The 13324-nt window shown below is 45.7% G+C and overlaps 1 protein-coding gene across 1 annotated transcript in view; it reads left to right on the top strand.

The window, feature by feature from the left end:
* The first annotated feature begins 4116 nt into the window (after window positions 1-4116).
* Window positions 4117-13324, top strand: part of METRNL (meteorin, glial cell differentiation regulator-like) — a 21370-nt gene continuing 12162 nt past the window's right edge. Inside the window, exons 1-2 of the mRNA XM_009880028.1 lie at window positions 4117-4127; window positions 6107-6495. Of these exons, the coding sequence (XP_009878330.1) occupies window positions 4117-4127; window positions 6107-6495 (400 nt within the window). The remainder of the gene's footprint in view (window positions 4128-6106; window positions 6496-13324) is intronic.

The raw sequence follows: 13324 nt of genomic DNA, 5'->3' as shown, positions 1-13324 counted from the left end.
GCGCCCCGTCCCTGCCCTTCCCCGCCCCGCGCGTCCCGGCACTTCGCCCGCAGCCCCCCGCGCCCTCCCCGCTCCCGGGAAGTTGTCCCCGCTCCGTCCCGCCGCGGCGATGGAGGTGATGCGCCCCGGGAGCGGGGGAGGGCACAGCAGCCTCCCCCCTCCTCTTCCTCCGCTCTAATTGCGCTGGTTGTGAAAGCTCTCCAGTTCTCAAGTGTTTATCTCCCAAATTATCTTTCCTTTAATTGCTTGTAATAAGTTTAACGTGTGTGGTTGGGTCTGTGACCTCCTCCGCCGTTCGTAGTTTTAAAAAAGCGACTCTGCTAACCAGCGAGCGTTGCTGGGTCAGGCTTTCTGTACTGGGGGAGGAAAACGCTTTGGCTCTGGTATCTTGCTCAGATCTGACTTTCTTTAAAATAAAAGTTTGGCCAGCTTGTGTCGATAGGGTGTTTTGGAGTAGGGGGAATTCAAAGCGGGGAAACAGCTGGATTGACTTTCAACGTAATAATTTCTTATCTGTCACGGTCTGAAACATGCAGATGCTTGGTATTTACGTTTTTTCAGAACTTTTTTTTCACTCTTGACAATTGATGCGCAGTTAATCCCAGGGAATCCACTTGAAGGCGATTCTGTTTGATAGGGACCAAACCGATGAGTTCTGTGGCAGACTCCTAATTGTATCATTTTGCTTTACCCCCCCCCAAAAAAAAAAAAAAACAAACCCCAAAAAAAACCCCACAACCAAACCAAAAAGCTGTACCTGCTGTCATCCCTAAGCACTCTAGAAAAAAATACTTACCTGGACTTTACCAGGACTTTACCACATGGTACCATGGCATGTTTTTTAAAAGACTGATGACAAACCCCTGTAATGTTGTGCTGTTTAGTTCTTACTTTTGTCCTGTTTTCTTTGAGCAAGCAGTCACCACCCATGTCACCTGAGCAGGGATAGAATAAGCAATGCCTTGAGTATGAACTCAGGGGGTGATGCTTTGTTGGGGGGGAAGTGAAATATCATTTCCTGTAACTGAGTTTGGGGTGAACTGGTGATGCAAACTTGGACTCACTCGCCTGTTGTTGCTCTGGTGAGCCAAAGTGGTGACAGCTTTGATGCCATTGGAGGCACAGGCGAGGAAGAGCTGCTTTCTTGCATGCAGAGTTCAGTCTGGGTGGCTTCACTGGTGTGAGAGAGTCCCAGAGTCCAGGTGGACAGGGGTCTTAGGAGGGGATAAAATAAACCAGGCTGGCTTTGGCCTTACTGGTAACAAACAGGTGCCGTCAGAAATGCCGGCAGTCCTAGCGCCGTTAAATATCATCTGCTTTGTCCTAAAAGACTAGCAGTTAAGAAGGAAAGGAAGGTAATTTGATGTACCAGTAAATACCATCTAATTAAATATTTCAGTGTGGATGCTAATAGCTATATGGGTCAGAAAGGACTTTTTATGCGAAATATAATGTTTTGAAGTCATGTGATGTTTTTTACATTAACTTTGAAAAACCTGTGAACTCGGGTGCCAAACCGTAACCTTTCTTCCCATGGAGAAGTTCTAGGTTGTCTTGTGCAGGCAGATTTGAGAGGCTAGTGATCTCCTACAGTAGACCTGAAGGTGCTTTCTTACCTTTATATACAAGTCTATATTAGAAGCAATGATCTTAGAAGTAGAATATTCTGGATATTATTTTTTTTTTCCCATTAGCTTGTGGAGAGGTGACCAGCTTATATCCCTGAGTAGTATGAAGAGCTTCACTAGGATTCCTACATGAATTTCCCCCCTCATGCTTCCAGGGAAATCTGATGCAATGCACAGCTCAACACCTGCAATTTAAGGCATAGCAGCATCTTATTAAATACCTTGGCAGAGAGCTTCCAGGGAAGCTTTGTCCAGAAGAAAGCAGAAACCTCACTATGGTGTGTGTCTGGCTGTTAGTCTTCAGGTTTTCGTACTGCAATGGCCTCTCGATGCTTTGGGCAAAAGTGCTTCAGTGACATGCTGAGAATATGTTAGTCTGGAGTTCTTGGCTATAGGAGCAAGAATTCAGCTCTGATGTGGTTGCTTAACATCCATCGATCTTGCCCTCTGCACCGGCGGATGCTCTGGGGAAGTCTCGATGGTCTCTAGCTTATCATCCTTAATTAGATAGCCAAATTAGGAGCGACAGTTCCCTGTGTTTGCTGAGGGGTGCTAGGAGGACATGGGTGCTTCTAGGGCTCTTCAGAGCATCTGTAGTAGAATAAATAAAGTAAATGGCTAAAGTAGATAGTGTGGATATTCCTCCCGCTGCTTTTTTCTTGAAATAACCCCTGTTGCGTGTTGCAGTGTAACAGCTTACTGCACCCATAGCGAACCAGATCTTTCAGGGCAGACAGAGGGGGGTGGCTGAAAACAGAGAGGGAGAAGAGTGGGGAGACAGATGCAGTGATTCAGGAGGTCCTCATGGATTGGTATGAGGAAGTAGTACTTGCTGTAGAAGTAAATCCCAATAAACAGCATGCATCTGAAAGGCAGGGTGGGTGGCTCGTCCATCACTGTAACCATGAAACAACTGCCCTATCTCCTTGCCGTATACTTAAAAACCAAAACCAAAACTCAAATGAGCTTGGAGAAAAAAAAAACAACCACCAAACAGGACCTTGAAGATCATGGAGTTCCAACCCCCTGCCATAGACAGGGACACCTCCCACCAGACCAGGTTGCCCAAGGCCACGTCCAGCCTGGCCTTGAACATCTCGAGGGATGGGGCCTCAACAACCTCTCTGGGCAACCTGGGCCAGTGCCTCACCACCCTCAAAGTAAAAAATTTCTTCCTAATGTTTGATTTAAACCTGCCCTCTTCCAGTTTATAGCCATTCCCCCTCATCCTATCACTACATGCCCTAGTAAATAGTCCAAATTTTATTGCAATATGCAAGCTCTGGATCATATTCACAGTAAGAAAAGATACATTTTAGGTAAACAAAGTAAAGAAGAAAGAAAAGAAAAATATTTACTTTCAGAGACTGGTTTTCAGGGGAATCCAGATGAAACTGAAGGTTATTTTGAAATGAACTCTCCCAGTCTCATATTTGTATAACTACTTCAATTATCTAAGAAGCCTTGAATTACTGAGGGATATACCAGATCTTCCTTACTGTCGCTTTTCAATGTATTTAATGGCCCCAGGTCCTTCTCCTCAGGGCTGCTCTCCAGCCATTCCCCGCCCAGCCTGTGTTTGTGCTTGGGATCGCCCTGACCCAGATGTAGGACCTTGGCCTTGTTGAACTGCATGAGGTTGGCTTGGGCCCACCTCTCCAGCCTGTCCAGGTCCCTCTGGATGGCATCCCTCCCCTCCAGCGTGTCTACCTCGCCAAACAGCTTGGTATCATTGGCAAACTTGCTGAGGGTGCACTCAACCCCACTGTCCATGTCGCCGACAAAGATGCTGAACAATACAGGTCCCAGTACCGACTCCTGAGTAACACCACTCGTCACGGGTCTCCACTTGGACATCGAGCTGTTGACCGCAGACATTAAACAATCTCTCAATGTGGTGACATGTCATTTTGACAGAAAGCAAAGCGACAGGTTTTACTGGATGATGGTGGTGGCTATTAAGTAATGTGAGCGTGTATTTTGAAATCTGCTTAACTTTTGAGTCATCCTTTATTATAAGGCTTAAAGCGTACAGGTACTTGTGCTTGATGTACCTGTCTAATGGCATCACTCTTGCCTGTGGGATATAATTGGCTTTCAGAAGATAATTTCAGAATCCACCCTGTTTTTTGTTTGAACAGCATGAACGTTTGAACAAAATGAATGCTAAGGCTTTTTTTTTTTCTCTGGCAGAAATTCACTGCCTCCGTGTTACTGGGATCACTTGCAACAGCAGTTTCACTGCATGAGTTCAGAGTTTTGCCCCGTCTTCCTTCTGTTTAAGCACTCGGGCTTCAGGGTGGAATTTGCCAGTATAAGTCCTGCAAAACCTTTGCAGCTTGTTCTGATGTCTTGAGTAGGAACAAGTGATGTGTGAGGGTAGGGTTTTTTTTGCCCCTTTGCTGAGGGGTAAGCTTTGCACTCTTTAATTTTACGTATCCACTGCTTGCACATAAACAGACTTCTGTGTTTTCTGTTGAGTGGCATCATGCGCATGCGGTGGTGAAAAGTGATTTTGTAGACCAGATGTGGATTTACAGTCAACTTGAAATATCCCATTGAAAGTTAAGTTTCCTGCATGTGTTAAGTACTACTGAATTTGAGGGCAAGAGACTAAAGGTCAAAAACTTGTCCCTCTTTTCTCCTCATCTGTGTTCTTGATGTGGCTTTCAAGATTATTCAAAAGCACATGTTTGCAGGCACTATTGTTATTAAATATGACTTTTTTTTTTCTGAGCTTCCTCATGTAACCTCTATCAAATGGGTCACACTGACACTCACAATAATGAGTCACATCAACAGTAAATGCAAACCATATGGGGTTTTTTTCCCTCTTCTTCTACACATGGCTTCTTGTTACTTTCTAAATGCTGATTTGAATTAAAACCCTGTTCAGCACCTGAATATATCTTTGGGGTGGGGAACTGTGTATTTGGAGGTTTCTGTTGAGAAACCAGAGCTTGATGTCATTACTTGCACTATACTAAAAGATGTTCTTTACCACAGATTTCCTGTGTAACCTCAGACGAGTCACTTAATCCTTTTTATTTTTTTTTCCCTGTCTTGGTTCATCCGCATGAAAGTGGGAATGTTGTAAAGCTTCCCTAAAGTACTGCAAAGCGGACCCGTGAGCTGCGTTGAAGGGTCTCATTTTGGGTGGTGCTCTACAGGCACAGAATAATGCTTATGTTTGGGAACTAGGTACGCAAAGCGTGGGAGGAGAAACAAGCTTGGTGGTGAAGTGATTTGCTCGTACTCGCATAATAGGTTTGTGACAGGACAGGGACTGGGACCAAAGGATTTTTGCCTAATGGCCCAAATACTGTAACCAATAAACCAGACTTCCCACAACTTTTCCCTTTAACTGGAGTGCCTACAGCGTGCAATATCATATTAGTGCTTTGAGTCAAGAACCTGTGGGGTTGGTCCAGCATCAGTGACAGGCAGCAAGGGCTGTTTAGAGCTGTCCTCATTTTAGGCTGTGGGCAAACAAGTCATGAGGATTTACTAGTCATCCTGCTTAACCGTGGCAGTTTGCTCCCCTCTCCCTGGCGGTTGGCCCTGGGATCTCCGTGTTGCTCTCCTGTCCCATCTCTGATCATCAGCCCTCAAAAGGGCTGTTGGGGTGTTAATATTTTGCCATGGTGCTGGGTAAGGACACAGGACTGATGCAGCAATAGTAGCTGGCCACGTGTTCTCATTTTTGCCGAACAGCCATAGCTGTGTGTCTGCCCGTAGCCCGTTGGAGCTGGGCACTACAGTGGTAAGCTCAGCTTAAACCTCATACTGGGGAGAAGTGGGGGAACACGGTGTGTGTACCGAAGAAAGCAGCATAGTTTAATGCTTCCACAGCTGTGACTGGGGAGTGTAGCGTCTTCTCTCCTCTCCCTACCTCCCAGTTTGGAGATTGGGGCTGCCCAGCTGGGGCAGAGGGTATCAGTAGCACCCAGGGCATCCCTTTGCTCCAGTTCACAGGGTGAGCTTGGCATCCCTCCCAGTTTCAGATCCATTGGGAATATAGTCTTGGAAGGGGAACAAAGTACTCAGCAAAAGGTGGAGTCCGGTCTGCGAGGCTGGAGAACGTGCTGGTTTAAGCCACCAGGAAGGGAGTTCAAGCGTACGTGTTTTACTTAGTATGCGCCAAGTCATTTGCCACAGCTCAGCTGATGGGCAGTAACCGAGGCTGTAGTAATTTAATTGCTTTTGATCATGTGCTTATATCCTATTTAATTTTGAAGTCAATTATTAGTGGTTTGACTTTTTCTTTTGGGAGATGATTTAAAACTGTCGGGTAATATTAAGGTTGCAGTCTTGCAAGAGACAAGCGCTTCTGACTGCTGCTGAGCTGGGTGGACTATTGCTCAATACTCATAGATTTCCTGCGTTTGTTGATGTGGGTCTTTGAAGGTTTGAGGTTATGACAGTCACGTTACCAGCTCTGTCATTTCTCTAACTTTCTCTTTTCTTTCTTCCCTCAGTGGCTTAACTCACGAGTCTCACAAGAAGGATGTTGAACAGGTCTACCTCCGCTGTTCTGAAGGGTCCATAGAGTGGATGTATCCCACGGGAGCACTCATAGTCAACCTGCGACCCAATACTTCACCTGCCTCTTACAAACATTTGACTGTTTGCATAAAGCCCTTCAAGGACTCTGCAGGAGCAAATATTTATTTGGAAAAAACTGGAGAACTGAAACTTTTGGTCCGAGATGGAGATCGCAGCCCCAGTAAAGTGTATTGCTTCGGCTATGATCAGGGAGGGCTGTTTGTCGAGGCCACTCCTCAGCAGGACATTAGCAGGAAGATTACGGGCTTCCAGTACGAACTGATGAACAAGGGGATAGCATCTGATTTGCACACAGTTTCTGGTGAGTTCTGGGATATTGGTCATATTTTCACGTACTGTATTGGATGCATAACAGATGGCAGAATGAGTGAGTGGGAAAGTGGTTGGGTCTGAATTTCATGTGCTTTTAAGGACATGTTTTATAAACAGGCTATTGCGGAAGAATTGATTTTTTTTTTCTGCTTTTTTTTTGTTGTTGTTGTTTTTTGGAAGCCGGTAGCATAAGCTAAATTCCAAATGATTTGTTAAGGGCTACATTGCGAAGGATTCTCCCCTTGCAGGCCTGGGGTGAATCACAGGAGCTGGCTTTACCCTACAGTGAACTCCAGCGTGAACTGGGCTTCCAAGCCTTGCTGTAACAGTTTTCTAAATACTTTTTAACTCAGTTTTTAAGACCCAGCTGCATGTTTTGAATAATAAACATTTAAACAAGGAGGAACTCCTTTTCCTTTGGTTTTTTTTTTTTCCCTCTGAACCTACTGCTACTTGCTGACCTAATTATTGCTTTTTTTTTTTTTTAAACAAGGAAAACGGTGTGTTCCTTCCTCAGCTCTGCCTACTACACTCTCTCGAGCATTACTCTGCCATGGCAGAGCTCTTCAACACCATGACAATACTTTTACAGTGCTGGTGTTGTCTTCTCTCTCAACCATTATGAAAAGCAAGTTTTGCAGGGAGGACTTTTATGCCAACAAAACGCTTGTAGAAAGGAGGAGTGGACAAACTGAAAGAGCTTACAAGCCTGTAAGGTCCGATACTAAACAGCGAGCTAAATACCATTTGGGAGAAATAGTTCTAGGTGTAATAAATTATGCTAATCAATTAGTTTGAGAAGAAATAAAAATAGCATTTGTGGAGGATGGGGGCGGGGAAATTCTCTTTAGATAGGCAGTGTCTGGTTCGTGCATCTTGTCCGTTCAGGATTGCCTGCTGCTTTTATCCCCAAAACCAAGGAGGGGAGCTTGGATAGATAGAATAGCCCGAGGAATAGCAGAACGAAGGTAGTTTGTCCCAAATGACTAGGGAGATTTCAAGGTTTAGGGATTTGAAGTGGAGAGGCCACTGGAGCGACCGCATTTCTCTTTTGAAATGGTAGGGAGCGAAGGCAGCCCCGCAGCAGGGGAGAAGAGTCCTCACAGCACACTGGAGGTGACATGGGTAAAACCCGATGTAAAGTGAGCCTGAGACGCCGTATGTGGGCTGCCTAGATTCTGCGGTAGTGATGCCATATGCTTTGCCCGAGATGCTACTTGATAAGCGGCGGTGTGGCTAATTAAGCTGCAGCTGTATCTTCCAGGCGTTGCATCCCTCGTCCCCCTTTGGGATAAGTGGTTGCAGACCTCGGGTCCTATCCTCTCCCCTCCCCTGGCTCTGGATTTAGATGTTTGTATATTTGTGCAGACTCGTCGCCCTGCTAGTGTTTAGATGTTGGCACACCGATTCAGATGTGGCATTTATTTTTTTTGTATGGATCTTAGTTGGACTGAGACGAACAGTTCTTCACTCGGCAGGACGGTAGTTGGCTGAGGGCTAATGCAGTAACCCCAGTAACTGATAGATGGCGTGTTTGCCATTAAAACAAAAAAGCTATAAACACAAATACTCAAATATTTAAATTGCCTTCTTTACTCTTGCCATGTATGCAACTTGTAGATTAATATCGAGGGTTCTGCATTTTAAGCAGACTCCTCTGCTTCTGTGTGGTACAAGTGCTGCAGATGAAGTAGGGCATCTGCTGCAGAGCTGTTTTCCCAGTAAGATCGTTTCTGCAAAGATGAATATGCTGTGCTGAATGTTAGCTATGTCGTAAAATTCCATTGCAGAAGACATTAAATACATTGTTTAATCAGTTATTTGGAGAATGTTCCCAGATTCAGTGCTTCTTTCTTTGACGGGCTCCGAGGATGGGAGGCAGGCAGGCTAGCAATAAGTCACTTAAACTTACCAAGAAAAGTCCTATACTTTTTTTTTTTTCCCCAAAAAAGTTGAAATTGCTTTTGCATATAGGTCAAATAATATGTGAGAAATACTGCTTATCACTGCTGGTTTTAGTTTGCACATAGATATGGTTTCTGCCGAGCTTTGCTAAAATCAGGAGGACTTGTTGCTGGCATCCTTAACAGCATAAGCCGGCACAAACTGCTGTGTTTTTAGAACGAAGTGCTCTTCGTTCCACTTAAAATCTTGGAGATTTTGAAAGCTGATGGGAGTTTTCTTCAGAGACTTTCAGAAGTCAAACTGAGGACTGAATCCAATTACAGCCTTCCTCTTTGATAGGCATATTAAATCACTTTTTCTGTGACTGCTGTATTCTCAGCTGAAACAGACACTGGTTGAATTTCAGTGCTGTCTTATAAAACAATGTGGTAGGCTATCTGCTTCACGCTCCAAGTGTCTTGTTTGGACAGAAGAAGCTTTTTAATAGTTCATCAGCAGAGCCTTCAGGGCAAACTAGGGATCTCTATTGTATTTTAAATTATTTCTCTTGCCTTTTTTTGGATCCCCAGACTCTGGGGAGGGGCGGCGGGGGGTGAAAACACGAGGAAAATGCCATACATGACTCTTTCCACTACTCAGTCAGATGAGCACTTTTATTCTCCTATAAATATCTATATGTCTGGGGAAAGTGCCAAATAGCTGCCTTGTGAGGCTTCTATAGAGCAATATATTTGGGGCTCTTTGCAGTTCGTGGACCTCCTTTCTTCTGGAGCTGCTTCTAGTTTTTCTGTGAAACCTCCAAAGAAATGCCCTTTACTGAGCTGTTCATTTGGAGGGGAAGTTTACAAGCAATTCGCCGAAATCACTGGTGACTTCTTCATCGGAGAGGAGGCTCGAGCCAGAGGCAAGTGCTGGCCTTAAAGGAGCTGAAAACTGGATTTAAGGTTCTGGATTTAAGGTTCTGCATTTCTCTCCAAGCATACTTCTGTCCTTTGGTCACAAACGTGGCTTACGGTGTTTTTGGGCTGGCGCACACTGGAAAAACGAGCCTGCTCATCTCTTAGTTGCAGTTTGACGGAGCTGGGCAGAGCTGGCAGTAGGTGTGAAGAGGTGACGGGGACGTGGGATGCCGTTGCAGCCGGGGGCTGAGATGTGCTGGCAGAGCTGGGCAGAGGAGGCTTGCGCGCTTCCTGGCCTGCCTTAACGCTGCCGCGCTTCGTCTGAGGGCGAAGGACCGCAAATCACAAATATTGCGTTATTTTCTTATGACTGCGGAGCAGAGGGGGTGACAATCATAAAAGACCCAGGCGTGGGGCTCAGCAATCCAGCCCTTTCCTTGTGCAATAACTACTCGCTAACAACTTCTCTTGACTTTGCTAAACGGCGCATTTGTTTCCTGGTGATAATTATTGTACTCTGCTCTTGAGTTTACTCTCTCTTCCTAACCTGGCATCCCAGCTCTGATTAAAGGGTATAAGTCATCTGTTTAATACTTTAATGACCTGTTGTGTCCTCAGAGTCCTGACATTGCAGGGTGCATCAACAAATCAGCAATGCTTGGCAGGGTGCCTGTGGTTTAATTAGAAAACCTCAAGTTTTATTAGTTTACAGTCATTCTTTCCCACTTAATCAGAGTCTAGCAAATAATTCAGTAGAAAACATACACAGGTTCTGAATTGGCCTTTCCCTTTTTCTCGGGGAGGTTGAATGACACAGCGCAGCCTTAAAATTTTCCAGATTTGGGGGGTTTAACCCTTTTCTTGGCTTTAAGCCTGCCTTATCACGTTCTGTTACAGCTTCCCTAACTGTAGGAAGTATTTGTAGTATACTGATAGGTTTTAATTCAGATTGCTGAAAATTGGTGGGGAGTGGTTTTTACTGTGACAGTAACCAGCAAAAAAGCGCATTTCTGGGGGTTTGTAGTTTCTTAAGCTGGGAAGGGGAGCAAAGGCAACCATGCTGTGGCATTGTCACCGTTTTCTGTAAGTGAGTAGTCCCTAAGAAGGGTCACCTTGACAATTCAGACATCTTGATGGGTGTATTCTTCTCTGGATACCCAAAGTGATGGGTCAGTCAAAAGAGCTTTTGATTTCAGATTAGATTTTGGATTGGAGCCCTATATAATTCCCATCCACACTGATGGCCCATTAACTTCAGCTCACCCTTGCTGTGAGGCTCTGAAGCCTTGGTGTTTGCCCAACTGAAGAACTGAGGCACTGTGACATTTTGGCCCAAGGCCATTTGAGAAGCAGCAGAACTTGTTTAAGTTGTTGATTTCTGTTGATTCTAATCTTTTCTGCCTGTGCTGGAAGAAAATACTCTGGGTTTCTGCTATGCTGCCTACACTGGCAAGTAGACGGAGGTTTTGGCAAAAGTGTTGTTTGGCCATATAGTTCCTAGTTGTCTCAAGGTGATGACCCACATGAGCTTCTCAGCTCTAGCGGAGCGGGTGCCTGGTCTAGCTCTGCCTTGCACCACAGCAACCTGCTTGGATTAAATTCCTATGAAAAATGTGAAGGTCCCTTGAGAGTCATTGGCTTTTTAGGTTCTTCAGCTTCTGCTCAGCTAGTCTGAAACAAGAATCTGTAGGTTTGACCAAATGTTTTGGAGATGTTTGGTCAATCCTCTTCCCCACCTCCCACCGAAAATTTTGTTACCTGAAGTCTGTTCCAAGAGCGTCACATCCAAGCTCTGGATCCAGCTTTATGTAAGGTGTGTAGTTTGTTTTTCCCATTGCGCACTCATGGGGATGTCTGTAATTTAGTTGTTGGAGCTCAGGAGGTAAATTGGAAGCCCTTTCATTACCCACCCGCTTTTGTGTAGTTAAGAAGTCAAACTTTAACAAAAATGTCCCTTTATCTTGATGGCATCTACCGATTTAGTGCAGGTTCTAGTAACTCTTTTATGCATTTTCTTTATTAATGCTGGGTACCTGGCTGAGAATATTAATAGATGGGAGGTACAGTGCTCAAGTGGGTATCTGAAAAGCAAGGCAAAACTGGATAAATCCAGTTAACTAATTAAGAACAATATTCAGCTATTTCCTGTATGCTGTTAATTCACTGGCCTGAGAAAGCAGATTGGAAATTAAGAAAGCTCGTAGGTATTTGGGCTGTGCCAGTGTTTCTCTAACAAATGGCTTTTTGGAGCACCCCTCTTAACTTTCTGATCCTTAATGCAGTTTGGGTTTGGCGGAGGTGGGGCACCAATCTGCTGTATCTCTGCAGGTATTCTCCCAGAGCCGCAGCTCGGGGGCTCCTGATCTCACGCTTTCCTCTGCTTGCTCCCAAATACCCAATTATTTTTTTTTTCTTTCTTGGAGGCTGGATGAGCTGCTAAGCTTTGTAGCCTGAAGCAGCAGATGCGCGGGTGTATTTTTCACTTCTTGTCGGAGTGGAAACGTTCACGCTTTCTGTCCCAGAGGCAGAGAGCAGGAGGCTGCGGCTGGCGTGCCCGCTCTCTGCCAGGGCATTCGCAGCATGGAAGTCCTGGTTGGTCCCTGCTGTGCTCATCACCACCGTTTGCAGAAAAGGTGATGGAAAGAAGTGCTTGGAACACTTAAATTGAAAGTGCCCGCAACCTTTATGCTCAGCATAGGTTCTGCTTGAGTCATTGTGACCATCCGAGGTGTTGGCACTGCAGGGCTGGGAGCACTGCTGTGTGCTGCAGGGTTGGCAGAGGTCTGTATTCTAGTACATGCCATGAGATGAGAAAAATCACAGAATCCCAGACTGGTGAGGGTTGGGAGGGCCCTCTGGAGCTCCCCCAGTGCCACCCCCCGCCAGAGCAGGGGCACCTCCAGCAGTGGCACAGGACGGCGTCCAGGCGGGTTTGGGATGGCTCCAGAGGGGGAGACTCCCCCACCTCTCTGGGCAGCCTGTGCCACTGCTCTGCCGCCCTCACAGCAGAGAAGGCCCTCCTCAGGCTGAGGTGGAACTGCCTATGCTCCAGTTTGTGCCCGTTCCCTCTTGTCCTGTCACTGGGCACCACTGGAAAAAGACTGTTCCCATCCCCCTGGTACCCTCCCTAAGATCCCCCCTCCATCTTCTCTTCCCCAGACTAAAAAGACCCAAGTCCCTCAGACTTACCTTGTAAGAAAGATGCTCCAGTCCCCTGATCATCTTTGTAGCCTTGCTTCATCTTCCCCCCGCCCTCCCCAGCTTCCTGCAGAGGATAAAACTCTTGTACCTCTTGGGGTTAAGCTGTGTTAGGGGGAGAAAGCAAACCTGAGCACGGTCTGGTTTGGTTTGCACAGAAGAGCAGAATTGGTATCGCACTCCTCCCAGCAGGATTTGCTGGTGAAATCCATACTGAGCAGTGCGGCAAAGCCCAGGGACCTGTCCTGTGAGACAGAGTCCACGGTGCCCGGGTGGCGTGTAAGGCAGGGTCTCTGGCACAGCTAAAGGTTTGCTGCTGGTTGATATGCTTTTTCTCTCCCTGGAAGGTCAGCAGCAAGTTTTGAGAGAAAACCACCAGAAAACAGCCTTGAATGCAGTTCAAAATACACTTCAATTATTGGCTTTCTAAGGGACCATTTTGACACTCCTGCTTTAGGACATGGTATTTTCTGAATTTTTTTTATGTGCTCACCCTCTTTGCAGGAAGGTTTTCTGTAGTAGCTTTAATGCCTTTTCCCACAATAAACGGTGATACAAAACTAGATACAAAGTAACTTTCTGTGAAAGAGTAAACAGCCTTCCCTAACCCTTTATGTACTTGAAAAAGCACATTTAAGCTAGTTTTTGAGGGCATATCACTGAACTGAGTGTCATGGATCAGCATCTAAATTGATAAGGCTGCTGCTGTATAACAGAGCCTGGAGTGGATTAATTTTGAGGAGTTAGAACCCTGCCCTAATTATTCATGTGCCTAAAGTGGTCAGATTTGCAACGAATGATTCATTGGGGGGGGGG

This window comes from Charadrius vociferus, unplaced genomic scaffold, assembly GCF_000708025.1.
Source record: "Charadrius vociferus isolate BGI_N301 unplaced genomic scaffold, ASM70802v2 scaffold532, whole genome shotgun sequence".
In the NCBI taxonomy this organism is placed as follows: Eukaryota; Metazoa; Chordata; class Aves; order Charadriiformes; family Charadriidae; genus Charadrius; species Charadrius vociferus.
The sequence above is the reverse complement of the archived record's forward strand: the minus strand, read 5'-3'. Positions and strand labels throughout refer to the sequence as shown.